Below are 19,698 nucleotides of genomic sequence, written 5' to 3'. Positions count from 1 at the left end.
TTCCCATTTCATTAACGCATATAAGGACAAAAGCTTGTGTGGCCTACCATTCGCGTTGATATCAAAAGAAGACGGCACAAAATGATCCAAGAAAAAATGTACACACAAGATGTCTAGGACAAGGCTAGCTCATAACAACAGAAGCATCAAAAAAAAAAAACTGTCTTATCTTATATAATACAGACGTTACTTCAAAAAAGAACACGATTACGTCCTTCGCGTCATGCATGAAGTTAATCATTGACTTTTGTTCTGCCAACTCACGGTACCGGTTTTCCTGGCTGACTCAGGCAACTCATTCCATACTCTAATAACACTAGGGAAGAAGAAGTAAATTGCTTTTTCTTACAAGAATATAGCAAAATCTTGATTCAATTGGGTTAAGGTAAAGACAGTTCATTCGGTTCGGTTCGTAGGCCTACTGGTTCGGTCGTAAGTGAAGTTCGGATTCGTTTCGTATCCCATCTAATTAACATCTCACAGACTCAATCCTAAGCCCTATGAGGATAATTTATATAGTTCTGTGATATAGGCCTATAGATTTATGCTACATTATAGACATGCTACATGTATAGTTTAAAACTTTGAAAACAAAAGATAACTAGTAAAGTGCGAAGTTCGAGCAGTCCTGATTTGACAAGAGGTTCGAACAGTTCACTTTTTATTGCTATAACTTTTTTATTTGAATGTTTACCAAATTACTACTATATTGCTACTGCGCATGCACCTTTTTTCTTTACTTCCGACACATACTATTTCCTTTTCCTTGTAAAGGCTAAGTTCATGGTGAGGTCAAACTCAGGAGGTGTGGAATTATTCTTTTTTACTCCCCGGTAGTGAAGGAAATGGGTAATGGGATTAAGGCTATTTTTAAGTCTGATGGCTCATTAGCTCAAAGAGACTATTTGAAGTTGTGGAGGGTGGGAAATGGTGCAATGGATGGTGTTCTTGCGCTGGAGTAAAAAGAAAATGACTTTATAGTAAAAATTAAATATTAAAACATGTTTTTAGATATAATTTCTTTGATCTGCTCGAACCTTCCATCAACCCGATCGAGCTTACTAACTGGGGAAAAATCTGCTCGAGGAAAAGTACGCTTGGCAATACTTACCCTACACCTCTTTGACTTCGTATTTAATTTTAACTAAGCCTAGTGATACATTAAATCCAATCTATTTTTATAGAAAAAAGGACGAGGAATTCAGAGATACCATCAGTTTTTTCATAGGTTAGACCGTTACGGTGCTATAAAAATCCAAACTTGAAAATTGCTGCCAGCGGGCTTAATGCGCTCGAACTTCGCACTTTACTAGCAAATTCCCTTAGATTCTTAGATCTTGTGATGTTGCTAGTTCAGGCTGTCTTGAAGTCAACCAATTACTCTGCAATCGTTTGGGTGTAATTGTTCGGGTGTATTACGTGCAGTTGAACGACAATCCAAACAAGGACTATACAACATCTAATTTTAACAAGTGAAGAGATGTAGTCAACTCTGATGAACAATTGTACATGGATTTATTCTGATAAAAGGCCACAGTAGAAGTCTCTGTCACTAAACACGTCGTTACCCTGGAATGTTCTATCGCTAACTGATTTTCCAGTCTCTAACCCAACATATCCCAAACGTCACTAGTCCCGTTCAATATGCGTCTCCTATGGTGCGTCGCTAACTAACTAACCTATATAAATAAGGTGTCTAACAGATTCCTCCCCCCCTTGAAAAAAAAATATGTCAATATTTTTCCACTACTGTCAAGTCTTACAAGGGCATTTTCAATTTAAGGGGAAGACAAACAAACATAAAATCTTGACATCTTCATCTTGACTTCTTCATCCTAACTTGACAGTTCCTCATATTCAATGTCAATGTTCATAACATTCCAGAATCATCTTCATTGGTACACAGTTCATCATGTAGGAAAATGTGGCATCTTATGGGCACGTCATACACTCACAAAAAATGTTCTTCACTGGCAGTAATCTGATAAAATACAACATTTCAAAAAACAATTATAGACTTTATTTACACATTCAATAAATTTTTTTTCTTACCACCCTTTTATACGCTTTTGTCCATTTTTCTTTTATACTCACCCTTTTCCATAGAACTAACTTTCGTCAATGGTATATGAAATGATTCACACAAAAAAAAATATCCATACTTACTTTTAAATGCTTAACATCAAATTTACTTATCTCCCTTTTCCATAACATATAAATGGTGTCAATATATTAATATATTACATACTCAATATAATCATAGTTTATTTACAAAATTATTTCACTTCAATGTCATTCTAGACAATAGATCAGCTACAATATTCACAGATCCACTAATAGCTTTCACTTCAAATTTATATTCCTGTAGTGCTAAGAACCATCTATAAACACGACTGTTTTTCATGCTCTTTTGCTGTATATACTGAATAGGTTTATGATCAGTTAATAATATGAATTTCCTTCCTATTAGATAGCTCTCTAGCTTAGTAATTACCCATATTACAGCTAAGGCTTCTCTTTCAATGACACTATATTTTTTTTCTGCCTCTGACAATTTTCTACTTACATATAATATAGGATGTAAGTTATCATAGTTCTGCATTAAACAACCACCAATAGCATTACCAGATGCATCAGTTGTGACATAAAATATTTTGTCTTTATCAGGCAGCCTTAATATTAGTTCATGACTAAAAACATCTTTAATTCTGTCAATAGCTTTCACACATTCCTCATTACAAACTACTTTTTGAGGTTTTCCTTTTTTAAGTAAGTCATTTAATGGATTCACTATTTCTGCTAAGTTCTTTATAAACTTTCTGTAATAATTTACTATTCCTAATATGCTTTTAATTTGTCTTTTTGTTGTAGGTATTTCAATATTAAGTACTTTCTTTATGTTATCTTCAATAGGGCTAATCATGTTGTTATTTACTTTATGTCCTAAGAAAATTATTTCCTCCAATCCTATTTCTACTTTTTCTGCTTGAATTGTAAGTCCACTTTCTTTTATTATTTTGAACACTTCTTTTACATCTACCAAATGTTCCTCCCAACTATTATTAAAAATACATATGTCATCCAAATAGCAAATAACATTTTCTTTGTTTCCAATTATCATGTTCATCATTCTATTAAATGTGGCTGGTGCATTTACTAATCCAAAACTCATATAATTCCATTGAAAAATACCATATGGTGTTACAAATGCTGTGTAAGGTTTTGCATTTTCTGTTAAAGGTATTTGCCAATAACCTTTCGTTAAATCTAATTTAGTAAAAAATTTTGCTCCATTTAATTTATGTAAAATATCCTCTATATTTGGCATTGGATATGGGTCAAATTCTGTGATGTTGTTAAGTTTCCTATAATCAATACATAACCTTATATCTCCATTCTTCTTTTTGGCTATCACAATTGGTGAAGCATAAGGAGATGTTGATGGCTCAATTATACCTGATTCTAGTAAATTGTTTATTTCTTTCTTTACTTTGTCTTGTAAATGTAGCGGTATTCTATATGGCTTAAGCTTGATAGGTTTTGGATCTGTTACTTTAATGTCATGTTTAATAATATTAGTTTTTCCTGGTGTGCTGGAAAAAATTTCTTTGTATTCCTGTATTATTTTAGTTATATCTTTTGACTTTTCCTTAGTTAAATTATTAAGATTAATCTTTTGCCAAGTTTGATTCTCTTTTGTTTCTATTACAGGTATTTCCTTAATATCATTTTCATTGTGATTTTCATTTGTTATTATCATTAAGCATTCTTCTCTTTCTGAAAATGTATTTTCTATTTCCTCCTGAATGTTTTGTATTAACTCATCTTCTCTATCATAATACAGTTTCAAATTATTTATGTGATATGTTTTAATTTTCCCATTTATTTCAATTTGATAATTCACATCATTAATTTGTTTTATCACCTTAAATGGACCTTTCCATTGTTTACCAATTTTATTTTTCAGGTCATTTATCAATATTAATACATTGTTTCCTACTTCTAGTGTTTTCAATTGTCTTTTCTTATTTAGATTCTCATGAGCACTTTGTTTGTACTTCTTATTGTTGTTATATGCTTGAGTCCATATTTCTTTCAATTCTGTTGTGATTGTTGTTTCACTGTCATTATTTAGTTTATTCTCATTGTCTATTAGATTTTCTTTAAAAACATCTAATTCATCTCTAGGTTTTCTTCCATGTATTACTTCATATGGTGAAAATTGTGTTGCTTCATGGATGTTGTTTCTATGAGCAAATAGTACATAGTTAATGTAATGATCCCACTTGTTCTGATTATTCTGAATTATCTTTGTTAGTGATCTTTTTAATGAACCACCATATCGTTCACATAAACCGTTACTCTCCGAAGAGTATATGTGTTGTATATTGTATTGTTTAGTCCATTTCTTAAATTTTTCCGACTTAAACTGAGATCCCTGATCACTCAATATAATTTTAGGTATACCATGTCTTGTAATTACTTTTTGAGTTATGGCATTAATGATATTTTCTGCACTTGTATTTGATAATGGGATTGCCTCTGGGTATCTACTAAACATGTCTATTACTGTTAGAATGTATTTGTTATTATTTTCAGTTTGAATTAAAGGACCTATTAAATCAATAGATACTTTCTGAAATGGTTCTGTATGTTCATCCATTTCTTGAATAGGTGCTTTATTCACTAAGCTTTTGTTAGATCTCTTTTGACATATGTCACATGAGTTTATGTATTTGTTGATTGTTGCTTTCATTTTGGGCCAAAATACTTGTTTTGACAAATTCCTATAACATTTCTTTACTCCCCTATGTGCTGCTAAATTATTATCATGTGTCATGATTAAAACATCTTTCCAATATTTCTGTGGTAAGACAAGTTGTTTTATTTTCTTATTATCATTACTTGTTTGTCTAAATAATATTTTATTCTCTATACAAAATTTCTCCATTGGATTATTATTGTTTTTATCTGATATTCTTGAATAAATTTTCCCAATAATATTGTCATTCATTTGTTCTAATGCAAATGTGGGTATTGTTTCTTTTTCACTTTGAGATATTTGTGTTTCAAGACTATTTTGTGTTTCATTTTCTATCTCTCTTTCCTTAATATCTGTATTTTCTATTTGTATTACATTACTGGTTTCTTTTTCTTCATCATTACTTATTACATTTATTGTATTTTCCTGTTTCTTATCTTGTTTATCCATTGATCTTGTTATTATCATACTTGTTATATTTTGTTTTTCTATGTTTTCATAATTTTGTCTTATGTTTTTGTATTTGTTTTGCCAGTCTTCTAATTCTTTTCTAGAACATTCTTTAACTCCTTTTATGTTTCCTACCAACATATCATATCTCATTTCTGGTATTGCAATGCCATCACAATAACCAGTGAAAAATGGAGTTTCAATGTACACCCTTATAGCTTTAAATTCCCTTACAGTGCCATCTGCTAGTTCTACTTTCTTAGTAAACCCTTTATACCAATGAGGTTTGACAAATTTAGTTTTTACTGCCAAAGTGTTACAACCTGAATCCCTAATTAATTCCACCGGAATTCTATTTACAAACCCTGGGTACACTGCAAAATTGTTCCTATTTCCTTCCATGAAATATACCCTATCTGTACCTTTATTTTTGTATTCCCTACTGTAACTCCTATTTCTATAATTTCCCCTGTCATTCCTATCTCTACTCCTATATCTACTGTTATTTTGTTCATTGTATCTATTTCTACTTCCAGACCTGCTATTCCCTCTTCTACAGTTAGCTGCTATATGACCTTTTCCTTGACATTTAAAACATGTTATTTCACTATATTTTCTATTTCCACTATTTGATCTGTTTCTATTTCTACTTCTATCAACATTTTCTTTGGTGTATCCTATTAAATCTACTTTGCTCTTATCTCTATCAGAAAATGGTTTATTTGGATAGGCATTTTTGTATACTCTCATTATTTCTGTTATTTCATCTATAGTTTTTGGATTTCTTTCTCTAATAAAAGATTGTAATTGAGGATCACATTTATTTACAAAGTTGTCCACTAGAATAAAATTTTTTAATCCCTCATAAGAGTTATTCACTTTTTCTAATTTTACCCACTTATTGAAAAAATCCTTTTCCATATTAATGGTAGTTTGGGGTTCTATTTCTAATGATGGTATATTGTCAAAGTATTTCTTTCTAAAAGTTGTAGCATTATGACCATAAGCATTCAATAACTCTCTTTTTAAAACCTGATAGCTATCATCAATATGATGGTCATGATTTTGGCATATTGTTAGAGCTTGACCATGAACAAAGTCTATCAGTATTTCAGACCATTCTTCTTCAGGCATATTAAATGTAGACATTTTTGCCTCATATCTTTTCAGGAAATCACCAATGTCATCCTTCTGTTCATCAAAACTTTGTATCTTTCTCTTTAGCCATGTTTGCGAATTAGGGTTGTCTCTTTGTGTGGTAATATTATTTGAGTTATTTGTGTTGTTTCCTTGTTCAATTTGAGCTCTGGCTTGTGCTGCATCCAATCTCATCTTCTCCATTTTAGCTTCATGCTCTCTAATTTTTTCTCTTTCTTTGTCTTGCCTTTCTACCTCTTCTTTTCTTATTTTATCTTGACGTTCCATTTGTTCCCTCACAACTTGCTGTACATAAGCTGCTAAGTCCTTTCCTTTTAACTCCATGGCCTTTCCATCCTGCATAGCTGTTTCCTTAACCTCCTTAAGGTCCACATATGATGATGTAGCCATTGTGTTTTGTATTTTATATATATTTTTACTTAGCCTATATTGGTTATGGCTATACTTTAAATTTATTTTATATTTAGGTTTTTACACACTTTTATACCAATTTTAAGTGTTATGTCTCTATAGATTTAGTAAATAAGTAAATCTAGTCTGAGTTATATTCAGATCTGTATATTAGGTCTAGTATCACACAAATTTAAATCTAGTATCTTATAGTATGTATAATAATACCTTTTAGATCTATAGTTATCAAGAGCACTATGACTTTTAGATCTAGTATGAATAATTATGATTAATTTTAAAATTTGGTATGACTGAAGTCACAGTGAAGTGTCTAGAGTAAATTCAAAGACTGTCTAGAGTCTAGATCTAGAGTCACTAGAGTAGATAAAATAGATTTCTTAGATCCAATCCAGAAATTATGGTTCTATTTAACCATATGAAACAAATATATGTATACAATGTCAAATATATCTTCAACAAGATATATATATCTAGAATGTACTACCTTCATTCATCTTTTCAATTAATGATAATATTCTCAAATTCGAGTCTAGATAATCAAATGTATCAAAGAGTTGTACAATTTGTAGATCTAAATTTAGCCAGACGATAGTGTTTGACTACATAGCCAGTTTCGGCATTATTCTCATGGCAAAATCATATTTGATTTTAACCGCTCAAACTAAAATTATTTTAGTCTGATTCACAGTAAAAGAATCCTACCCGCACTTTCTATCATTAAGTGAAAAAAAATACAGATCTAATTAAATTAATAAAAATAAATAATTTAAAATAATATAAACAAATGAAATAATTAAAATGAGACTATCGCTATGGGTTGGGATGTGACAATATGGCACACAATGATAACGTCACGAAGTAACCAGGCAACAACGGATATGACGTTTACACAAACAAAACAAATTACAACCCTAAATGTATAATATAGTTTTTCATCTAAATTATGTCTTTACCCCGAACGGGTTTAAGGCTTCAGCACCACCTGATTTTACTCAGGCTAACATACCAAATTTAGACAAAATCTATTTCTAAGGGCAATCTAAACATATACTAATAAGAAAAATGGCACTTAGCTTTTGATAAGAAAGATCCCTTTGTTCGGACTCCCGAATATGCTAGATCACAACAAATTCCACTGCCTCTCTTCCAGTTCTGACTCTGTTCTCCGGTGCTACCAGTATCCCACGTAATGCCACAGATGTCCTGATATGCCACAGCAAAATGTCCCAGTTTCTTCGATGACTGTTGATGACCGTATGTGTAGTTCCGACGACTTTGTGTACACAGTTACTGACGAATAGGTTAACGGTTCTTCTGGCGATGACTTGACTTGTGTAGGCGACTACTGACAAATAACAGTCTCTTGACGGCAACTTGATCTGGACGACTGACGAATAACGAATTTCTTGACGATGACTTGGTCTGGGCTGACAAATAACGGCTTTCTTGACGATGACTTGATCTGGGCTGACGAATAACGACTTTCTTGACGATGACTTGATCTGGGCTGACGAATAACGGTTCTCTAAAATAGTTCACTGCTTCTGCTGCTACTCTGGTAGTACGACGAAGTTTGCTGTTGTACGTTGCTTCACTAGACCAAACTGTCCAATGTAGACTAGGTGAGACCAAGGTCACCTCCGACGACGTTCCGTTATACGACTAACGGTTTTCAACGAAATTAAGTGGATGTAGCTGTTTCCACAACTTCACTGCTAACAAGTCTAGATATGGTCTAGACCGACGAATACTATATATATCAATGTTCAGCAACGAAAATTACGATTTTACTAACCTTCCAAAGGTTAAACACAGTGACCGTTATAAACGTGGTAAGCAACCGGTTCAATGAGCAAACTGCTCCACAAGAATCTCTCCAAGGGTAAGACGACAGAGCGGTTTCGATTTAGTTAGCTACCAAACTTGTAGTACTCACAATACTTCTGACAGCGGGCAAACTGTCCTTCTCGAACTGGCGAGGTAAAACTTGATACTCGATGTGGCTCCTACGACGAAGAAAAAATATGTCCAACAGGTTCACTAACGATCTCTCACCCGTTATGAATGAACGGTTTCTCTGGTTGTAGGTCGATTCAGCATATGAAGATCAGGCGTTGATAATATACTGGTTAAGTAGACCAGACGTTGCGATGATTACTGTCCTGACGAAGGTCACCCTGAGTTAACGGCTCGTTGAACGTGCGATCAAACAGGCGACGACTGCATGTAGATCTAGAACAAAGTCACTCTGCGATGATTCTGATGATTCTGTGTTCAGCCGTACTCCGATGAAATCTTATATCTTCGAGTGCACGACCCTCACCTGAGTAAACGTTCTGCTTCGAGGTCCGGTTCGATGTTCAGCTTCATCAGGGGTCCGGCTTCGAGGTTCGGGGTCGCCACTGTGATGTTGCTAGTTCAGGCTGTCTTGAAGTCAACCAATTACTCTGCAATCGTTTGGGTGTAATTGTTCGGGTGTATTACGTGTAGTTGAACGACAATCCAAACAAGGACTATACAACATCTATTTTAACAAGTGAAGAGATGTAGTCAACTCTGATGAACAATTGTACATGGATTTATTCTGATAAAAGGCCACAGTAGAAGTCTCTGTCACTAAACACGTCGTTACCCTGGAGTGTTCTATCGCTAACTGATTTTCCGGTCTCTAACCCAACATATCCCAAACGTCACTAGTCCCGTTCAATATGCGTCTCCTATGGTGCGTCGCTAAATAACTAACCTATATAAATAAGGTGTCTAACAATCTAGACTAAAATTATCTAGATCTACCACGTAATGTTACGAACTAGATCTAGTCTATATTACCAATAAATATTGTTTATTTACTAGATCTATCTTTTATAGCCTATCATCTAGGTCTAGAATCTAGATGATACTGTCAGAATACTGACTAGCCTAGAGTCACTAGAGGCTTACTGAGCACTTAAGTCAAGGCAAGCTAGCCTATTTCAAATTTAACAGCTATTGAATTATTTGATAGATCTAGATCTAGGATGGCTGCCTGGTCGTGCGGTTTGCGCGCTGGACTGTCGTTCGGATTTATCGACGGTCGAGGGTTCAAACCCTGCCCGCTCCTATCCCCCGTCGTCCTGCGGAAGGTTTGGACTAGAAAGTAAACTATCTTCAACTCTGAAGGAACATCCGAAACATGTAAAACATTTACAAACATACTCATAGAGACAATAGAGTTTAGATCTCTAGATCTAAAAACTAGAGGAGTAGACCTATCCAGTCTAGAGTCTAGATCTAATCTACATGTCTAGATATTTTCTTTAAAATAATATTAACTTAAAAAAAACAACTGGTGAAAATAAACCAATAAAACGAACCCTGACATCTGGGACCTTGTTTTTAATGATTTAACTGTATAAAATTTACCCCTTGTTATGTAAAAGGAGAGTGATCCTTAAAGGATTACGGGCACGGCATGGCCTAAATTGTGCCGATGTGCCTAAACTCAAAACTCAAGCTCATTTATCATTTGTCTTTGATCAGCCAAACGAGATACAACCTTGACATATTTGAGTGGATTCAAGACAATCTATATTAATTAACCAATGTATTAACCAGTGTTATTATTAACATCACTTAAGACACTATTTACAACAAAGAGAAAGAGAGAAAAGAATAAATGAAAAAGAAAAAAAAAATTGTGACTTAGGGAGAAAACTTACAATTTGAAATAGGCCTAGTGTTCTAAGTTTATATTTAACATGTAAAAAACAGCAGAAACCAAAAAGATCAACTCAAATGCCTATACTACCTATAACAATGATATACGAAAATGAAACAATCTCTTACAATTAAAGCCGCGTTGGTTTCTAATTGAAAAAAACAACAACAAACAATACTAACAATCACAATAATAGAATCATGTAGAAATGTTAGGATAGTCTTGACGGTAGCTAGTAGACAATGGTCTGTGGTCACGTTGGCTTGAATTAAGTTCCACACTGTCTAGGCGTTGGACACTCATGCTACTGATGACATAATGCCAGTCTGCTGAGGTACTTTACCGGATGAAAGGTGCCATTCACTTGGTGCGACACACAGCAAGCTAATTGGGGTGTTCTGTTGGGATAATACAATAACCATTAAGATTATGTACAATAAAATAAAAATACATGAACAGGACAGACAAGGCTGAATTTTCTCTAATGCCAAGTCGCACTCGGGAATTCAGGTAACCCTCGTGGACATTCCCCTTCCCAGCAACAGGGAGAGAGAAAACCCTACATCAAGATTTCTTTTTTTTTTTTCTGAGGACCTTGGGGTATAAGAACCTTTGTACCCTATAGGGGTCTGGTTTAACTTTACCCCCAAAAACCTGAAAAACTTTAGTTAGACTTAATTTTCTTTTTTTCTGGTAATCTTTATGTATAAGAACGTTTGTAGCCTATTGGGGTCTGGTTTTACTTTACCACCACCAACAACTTGACAAACTTCATTAGTTAGGTTATTTTTCTTCAATGGTTTGTGCACTTTGTGAAATGGTCTCAGAATTTGAACAATTGCCAATAAACTGACAGTCAATAAGTTCCTTAGTAGTTACTAAGACATTTTCACTTTCTTCTCTCTTATTTGATATGTCACTGATGTCATTAACAATATACTGACAATCATTTAGTTCATTGTAAATTAATAATACATTTTCAGTTTCTTCATTATCTTCTATCTCACTGATATCATTAACAATATAATCACAATCATTTAGTTGCTTATTAGTTAAGACATTATCAATTACTTCTCCATTATCTTCTATCTCAATCATATTATTCGCAAATTCGCAATATATTGACAATCTTTTAGTTTTGTATTGCTCAACAAGACATTTTCAATTTCTTCTCTCTTAATTTCATTTTCACTGACGGCATCATCATCGGCTTTGTTTGACTTATCAATATACTCAGTAAAACTTGTCTGACTTAGCATTATACCCAGTAATACTTGTCTGACTTATCATTATACTCAGTAATACTTGTCTGACTTAGCATTATACTCAGTAATACTTGTCTGACTTATCATTATACTCAGAAATACTTGTCTGACTTATCATTATACTCAGTAATACTTGTCTGACTTAGCATTATACTCAGTAATACTTGTCTGACTTATCATGATACTCAGTAATACTTGTCTGACTTAGCATTATACTCAGTAATACTTGTCTGACTTATCATTATACTCAGTAATACTTGTCTGACTTAGCATTATACTCAGTAATACTTGTCTGACTTATCATTATACTCAGTAATTCTTGTCTGACTTATCATTATACTCAGTAATACTTGTCTGACTTAGCATTATACTCAGTAATACTTGTCTGACTTAGCATTATACTCAGTAATACTTGTCTGACTTATCATTATACTCAGTAATAGTTGCCTGTCTTATCATTATACTCAGTAATACTTGTCTGGCTTATCATTATACTCAGTAATACCTCTCTGGCTTATCATTATACTCAGTAATACTTGTCTGACTTATCATTATACTCAATAATACTTGTCTGACTTATCATTATACTCAGTAATACTTGTCTGACTTATCATTATACTCAGTAATACTTGTGTGACTTATCATTATACTCAGTAATATTTGTCTGACTTATCATTATACTCAGTAATACTTGTCTGACTTATCATTTTACTCAGTAAGACTTGTCTGACTTATCATTATACCCAGTAATACTTTTCATGTGATACGTTCTGTTTCCTTCTACAATATTACAATTTAGATCAGGAATGTCCATTTCTACCTTATAGGGCCCATCCCCCAGTACGGACAGTATTATTTCAAGTTCTCTTTCCAACTTTTTTCCCTCCATCTCCCTTATTTGTTTCCTTCCCTCTGCTCCGATTACCTTTATTTCCAGTTCTAAGGTTAATCTCTCTAAATCTAACAACAAACTCTTTTAATTCCTCACCCTTGTGCTTGGTGGGGGTGGGGTAATTATAAATCATGAAGATAGGAAAGCTACAACTGATAGCCCTATGTTTGAGCATACTCCATTATAAAGATTTGCGGGCCATTCGATTGAAGCATGGAAGAGACAAAAGTGAAATGGAATTTGAGGGCTAGAAAATTGTGTTCGCTGTTTGGTATCGTTGAAATGCGGAATGTTTTAGTGATAGATTTAAAAGTGTTCCGGCAAAAAAAAATAATTTATAACAACTATTTCAACTGCAGCGTAGAACGGGTATCAGATAGTACATATACATTGGTCTTTGAAACAAATAATATATCATTTTCGATCGCGTCTCAATTAAAAACGAAGGAATGGACAGGCCTGCCATTGAATGAAATTCTATCCAAGGTAAAGAACAGAGAGGAATGTGGCGCCACCACGGTTCAATAGACTAACGGATAGGTCAAGGTCAACAAGAAAAATATAAAAGAATATTTAAAAAAAAAAAGCTTATACTAAGTGTAGTTGTAGTTGTTTCAATTAGTTTGGATCAGTCATGAAATTAAATTTGTAATAGATCTAGACTAATAACAATAAATCTGTGCGATTAGAAATATTTTTACCAATTGTTTTTGTTTAGCGCTATTTCATGCTAATAGCTTTCTCAATACACCATGATCCAATCATTGCCTGGACCTGTTGAAAAAGGGGTGGTAAAGAAAGAAGGGTGTATCTTGGTGATCGCTTTTTAAATGCGTTTACATTTAAAAAAAAAGGGAAACGACTTGAATTCGAACTCAGTGCATAAACTTCCCTATAAACTGTGTGTTAGTAAAGTGCTAATAAAAATAGAAGTTTTTATAGTTATTAATTGTTAGCTTCAAACTTTAAAGCGGCGACCTATAAAGGGGACTAATTCAGCCTATACCACAACATCAGTCAAGTACTATTTCATTAACCTTGTTCTAGATACCAAACAAAATAATTAATACAGATAGTTAATTAACTAATTATATATCTATATATATATGTATATTTTGTCAGGTAAAAGAAATAATAGTGCGAAATCTTCTTTTTTGAAGTAACGTCTGTATTATATAAGATAAGATAAGAAATCTCAGCTTGATTCGACATTGGGTGTCGGAGAAATAACTAGACAGACAGAGTGAGTAAATATAAGCTTTGTAAAAGAGGAAATGACAACAACAACATAGTGCTAAAACAACAAAAACTCTAAAGCCTTTGCGCCAAAATGGATGATCCGAAACACACTGGTTCTCCTGGTTCTTATACTAGATATGTTTGCGCACCATTCTAGATAATAATTGCGTACTTTGACTACAGTTTGAAAAGGAAACGTGTTAACATCACACTTCCTGATGTCTACGTGAAACACAGAGTTCGAACAATACCTATGACTTGTCTACATCGCACTGGAGTGGTCTAAAGTCTTCACAGGCACCAACATATTTAGGAAATGCTGAAAAGATGTATGGATTCTGAAAGCAGATCAACACAAGAAGTAACCAAGAAGAAGAAAGTCACTGTTACACAGACAGGAGATTACTTATCGAGTCTTCCGATAGAAATACTGGAACATATTTTTAGCTTCTTGCACAGAGATGATCTTCTACAGGCCACGTCTGTGTGTGTTCAAGTTGGAAGTCTTCAATTTTAGGCAGTAAAAGTCTTTGGCGTTTCCAAATATTTGATTTTAATTGCCGTCTCCGGCTAACGAACAAGAGAAAGATTGACCAGTTGTTTTGTGCGCAAAATTTCGGGCCTCATTGTGAGACGCTGTCAGTTAAGTGCCGACATACTTGTTTCTATGGTAACTGCGAGAAAATGACCAAGCAGTTAAATCTATTTCTGTCTGGTTTAATTGCGCCTGCAATAACCTCCTTTAAAGTATCATGTCTCCGAATGAGTTACGCCAGAAAGATAGTCATTAAAAGCATAGCCAGTGTCATGTCGCAAATGTTATGGACGCAACGTCCGATGAAGGCTTTTGAAATGCCAGAAGCCTACTGGACACCCATTGAGGGTCAGAAGGTCTTGGACGCTGTGTTTCAAAGGTCAAGAACGACTTTAGAAACACTGAAAATTGACGATTTTTTTTAAACTATTGTGATGTAGGTACCATGGATTGGCTTTTAACCGGCCTGACGTCACTGACTAAGTTAACAAGACTTTCTATAAGTTTAAACTACTTGACGGATGAATGCATTCTCTCCCTTGCGCAGGCCAGGAGAGGAGAATTGACATATCTTTCTCTATGGACCACACATGTCTTTCCTTTGAGTCCTGTTATACAATACAATAGCTGGAAATATCTAGTAAGTCATTTTGTTTTATTTTATAATCCAATGATACCTCATCCTACAAAACTTATTGATGTAGATAAAGAGACGTCGTCTCATTTTTATAATGTAACCAAAACCAGGCCTCCAAGAAAAGCTGTAGCTTAACACAGGGTTGGTCGTGCGATACAAATATAGAAGGGTTGGTCGTGCGATACAAATATAGAAGGGTTGGTCGTGCGATACAAATATAGAAGGGTTGGTCGTGCGATACAAATATAGAAGGGTTGGTCGTGCGATACAAATATAGAAGGGTTGGTCGTGCGATACAAATATAGAACTTCTTACAAAGAATGTGCCGCTAATGTCGCTCTCACTGTATAAATAGCCAGTACCCAAACATACTTTATTTGACCAGTGCTTTATTTAGCAAGGACGAATAGTATTAATTTGTTTGGTATCTTGAACAAGGAAAAGAAATCCTACTTAACAGATGTTGTAGTATAAATTGAGTTAGTATCACTGACCCGGATAACCCCCAGCTCCCTCCGCTCCCTTTCACAACTTAGCTGTATAACATTTAGCTCTTGAGCTACAAAGGAAAAGTAGCCCTTGAGTTATAGTGGGCACGACATGGCCTAATTTGTACTGATGTGTCAACAAAATTCTAGACAAGTGATAGGATCAGAGCGCATTGAGAAAGCTAAAACCTAAAACAATTGGTAAAAGTATTTTTAGTCGCACATGTATATTATTCATAATGCATATGCTTTAGAAATGTAATGACTGATCCAATCTAATTGATTCAATTTCATACAATCACACTTAATATAAACTTTATTTTTTTATGTTACCTTGGCAGGTCAAATCATGTCCCGGTATGGAAGTGGCATTCAGGATCGTCGGGTTTGTTTCCGAACCGCACCTGTCTCTTACCCGATTGTTTGATTCAGTGCTTCCTGTTACCAAGTTGAAGATACAAATAGATAGGAAATATGATCCACTAACAAGGCCTGCATACAGGATGGACATTGCGTTGGAACACGTAAGACAGCACTACGGGTAAGCGAAATGTATTCATTTCAAATTAATTATAATTATTATTATCTTATCTTATAATACAGACGTTACTTCAAAAAAGAAGATGATTACGTCCTACGCGTCATGCGTTTAGTCATGCATGACTTAAGTTCTGTCAACTCACTGGTTTTCCTGGCTAGCTCAGGCAACCGATTCCATGCTCTAATAGCACTAGGGAAGAAGGAGCATTTGTACAAATTTGTCCTAGCATATGGGACGAGGAATGTATCTTTATCTTTGTGTCTTTCAGAGTACTTTATTAAATTTTGTTTTTGTATTTGAAGATTTTGGTTCATTATTTTATGTATAATTGCTACTTTACTTTTGAGTCTTCTATCCTGAAGGCTTTCTAAATTTAGTGATTTTACTAAAGATGTTACTCTAGTCAAATGTGAATATTCGTTTGTTATGAATCTCACTGCTCTATTTTGTGTCTGTTCCAGTTTCTTAATGTTTTCTTGAGTTGAGGGGTCCCAAACGGAGGATGCATATTATATTATTGGCCTAACCAAGGTTAAATAACATTTTATATTATTATATTATTATTAACTAGCCGGACAAGACCCGTGGCCTGCGGGCCTTGGTTTGCGTATTACTGATCTAGTGGATTGTATTTATATTTATGTCAAATATGGCGAATGTTCACCTAACATTTTTTAAAAATATTTTGCCTCGGAAATGAAAGTAAATTATAAAAATAGATTTACCTGTTTAGCCGACATTTTCATATCAAATATAAAATACAGTTTACCCCTTGATTTACAAAGTTTCGTCCTAAAATAGAGATAAATTAGGCTTTTAATTATTATCAAGGGATTTTTTATTGTGGGAGGGGCATTAGACATCAAGATGTAAGGAACGTTTATGCCAAGTTTTATCAAGATTGGTCAAACGGTTTTGATTTCTATGCCGTACATACATACATACATACTCCTTGCATTCTACTTTATATATTAGATTATATTGAATGCAATTGCATAAAATATTTTGAATCAATCTTATAACTAATAATAATCTAGACTAAATACAACCAATTTGTGCGGTTAGAAATATTTTTAGCGGCATCCGTTCACTAACAATTTCAATAGAGCCGACACAGACAGCCGTTAGGCATGTATTAGACAAACAATGGCTCTATCTAATTGTGTATCTCTCATAATGACAAGTGAACAACATAAACACATTACATAGAGAAGCTTCAGTGGGTATGAGCAATTGAGGACACGGCTAACGAGCTTTAAACTGGGAGTTGACAACCAGAAGGAATACTTCGACCAGTCTTTGATCAAGTTAGCTAGAGAATGTCCACGTCTGGTCTATGTTAGGGTAATTCTCCCTTTATTATTCTTTTGCTAAACCATTTTATACGTTACAGAAAAAGTGCGAAATTCTACAATTTAGCATTCTATTGTCTGACGCTTTAGCGCAACCTAGGATTTTCTGTTTTCTTTCTTAGTTTGCCTAGTCGATCTGAATCGCTCACATTGCTAGTTACAAATAGAAGCGAATTGACACTTTTTTATGTATAAACATCAATAGAAGATCCTGCAACCTAGAAAAGTATTTAAAAAAGACCTGTCTCAGTATCGTAAGACTTGTCCCAGTATCGTAACTTGTCTCAGTATCGTAAGAATCGTCTGAGTATCGTAAGAATTGTCGTAGTCTCTTAAGACTTGCTGCAGTATCTCAAGACTTGTCGTAGTCTCGTTAGTATAGTAAGACTTGTCTGAGTTTTGTAAGACGTGTCTCATTATCGTAAGACTTGTCTTAGTCTTGTAAGAGTTGTCTTAGTTTCGTTAGACTTTGCTCAGTATCGTAAGACTTGTCTTATTCTCGTATAAATTGTCTTAGTTTCGTAATACATTTCAATGTGCAAAAAATAAAACAAAAATAAATCAAATCAATGACTTGATTGGTCTCGTAAGACATGTCTCAGCATCGTAAAATCTGTCTTAAAAACGCCTTCTTTATCATTTGTTTTTTTTTAGGTTTCAGCTTCTTATCAATGGGGAGATACAGCTAATACAATTGAACGAATCCTCGCAGAGAGACAACCGCCACCTCTCACTAGCAAGGGAGGGCCTTATGAAAGAGTCCGCACTGACAGTCACGATGGGGGCAAAGCATCTTGACTTGAGGACCCAGTGGAAGGGCCGCCTGGCCTTCACGGAGCGTCTCAACAATAGTCTGAAGACCTGATTTCACTGTATTATATAGTACTTACATAACATTTGCTTTTTTTGCCAAAACATTGCAGGGGTCTTATTATCAATAATATATTGCTATTTTATTGTATAGTATGTTAAAACAAGCTTACAAATGTAACAGCACATACCCAGAGAAATGGCCACCTATCAATATAAATAATAATTAACACTTTAATATTTTTAAACTTGAACTTTATATATAAATATTTTATATAATATAATAAAAATCGAATATCGACTTGATAAGAGTATGTTCCGGATTTTTCATTTGAAGAAAATTAACAAGTAATTGTTTTAATATGCTCTTCTTACATAACCTTTGCTTTTCTTGTCAAAACATTGCAGGGGTCTTAGTATCAATAATCACGGGCGTAGCCAGGATTTTTTTTCGGTGGGGGGGGGTTGGGGGGGGGATTTTTTTCTCCCCCCCCCCCAGCGAAATTTTTTTTTATATGTATTTATGTGTGTGTGTGTGTACATAATCTTTATTGCATTCTGACCCTTCATTCTTTCGGAAGACGTTTATTTTGCCCTAGAATAGGTTCTTCCATGAGTTAGTGGAAAAATTGTAGATTCCCCGCCAATACTAGCAAGGGGGTCTGGGGGAGCGCTAGGAGCTCCCCCAGCGCGGGGCGAAGCCCCGCCGCCAAGCACTATTTCTGGTATTGAAAGCCAACAAAATGCATATTCTGAGGTATCTACAGTGTATTTTCCTGCTATTAAAAAGTTTTATTTCAAAAGCTAATGTGCTATTCTTACTGACTTAGACCCTACCGCGCCGTTCGGAGCATTTGACGTCAAGCTGTTTCCATAAAAATCTGTCACTGGTAATGTCTGAAGCCTCTTCCCACCTGCCATGAGGACCTCAATGAATGAGTGGCGTCAAGTTGTACTAGGATATCATTGCAACTCTTCTTATGCGTAATTCATTTTGTCGGAGAACATGTCCCGCAAAACTCATGCGTCGCTCTCTCACAATCTTACTAAAGGGTCGACTCCCAGTTCGGCATAGGATTTCCTTGATTTAAACCCGATCTCTATAACTGACTACTAAAATCTGTCTTAGCCATCTTTGTTGAGCCACATTTAGTGTTTTTCAATTTCGGCAGATGACTATTCACTACAGTTTATTAAGGGAGCCCTGCCACTGGTAAAAATGTGTAACCACTCTTGAATACGCTCTTGAAATTAAGTGACTGTAGTTTGCTTTAGATTTTATATCGAAAAGAGAAGTTTTATCGTCAAAATCATCTGTTGGGGGTTTTCCACCTCAAAAAGCTCTGTAGGGGGATCTTAAACTCCATACTTTCTGGAGGGGTTTTAAACAAACTCAAAACCCCCGATTGGATTGGCTACGCTCAAATAATTTTAGTGTGTAATTTGCTTTTTTTTTATATT

At 34.5% G+C, this 19,698-nt stretch overlaps 1 protein-coding gene across 3 annotated transcripts; it reads left to right on the top strand.

Annotated features, from left to right (window-relative positions):
* Window positions 1-14,081: 14,081 nt before the first annotated feature.
* On the top strand, window positions 14,082-18,524 carry LOC129921630 (uncharacterized). Of its 3 annotated transcripts, none has more exons than XM_056003663.1 (4): window positions 14,082-15,049; window positions 15,876-16,075; window positions 17,314-17,382; window positions 18,082-18,524. In XM_056003663.1, exons 1-4 carry the CDS (start codon window positions 14,855-14,857, stop codon window positions 18,290-18,292), a joined length of 675 nt encoding a protein of 224 aa, XP_055859638.1. In that variant the 5' UTR covers window positions 14,082-14,854; the 3' UTR covers window positions 18,293-18,524. The 3 variants fall into 3 exon arrangements, with proteins under 3 accessions (XP_055859638.1, XP_055859640.1, XP_055859639.1); XM_056003664.1 differs by having other exon boundaries at window positions 14,083-15,049; window positions 17,314-17,419; XM_056003665.1 differs by lacking the exon at window positions 17,314-17,382.
* Window positions 18,525-19,698: the final 1,174 nt, after the last annotated feature.

Source organism: Biomphalaria glabrata, chromosome 11, assembly GCF_947242115.1.
Source record: "Biomphalaria glabrata chromosome 11, xgBioGlab47.1, whole genome shotgun sequence".
Taxonomy (NCBI): Eukaryota; Metazoa; Mollusca; class Gastropoda; family Planorbidae; genus Biomphalaria; species Biomphalaria glabrata.
Note: the sequence above shows the minus strand (reverse complement) of the source record. Positions and strands in the feature narration are given on the sequence as shown.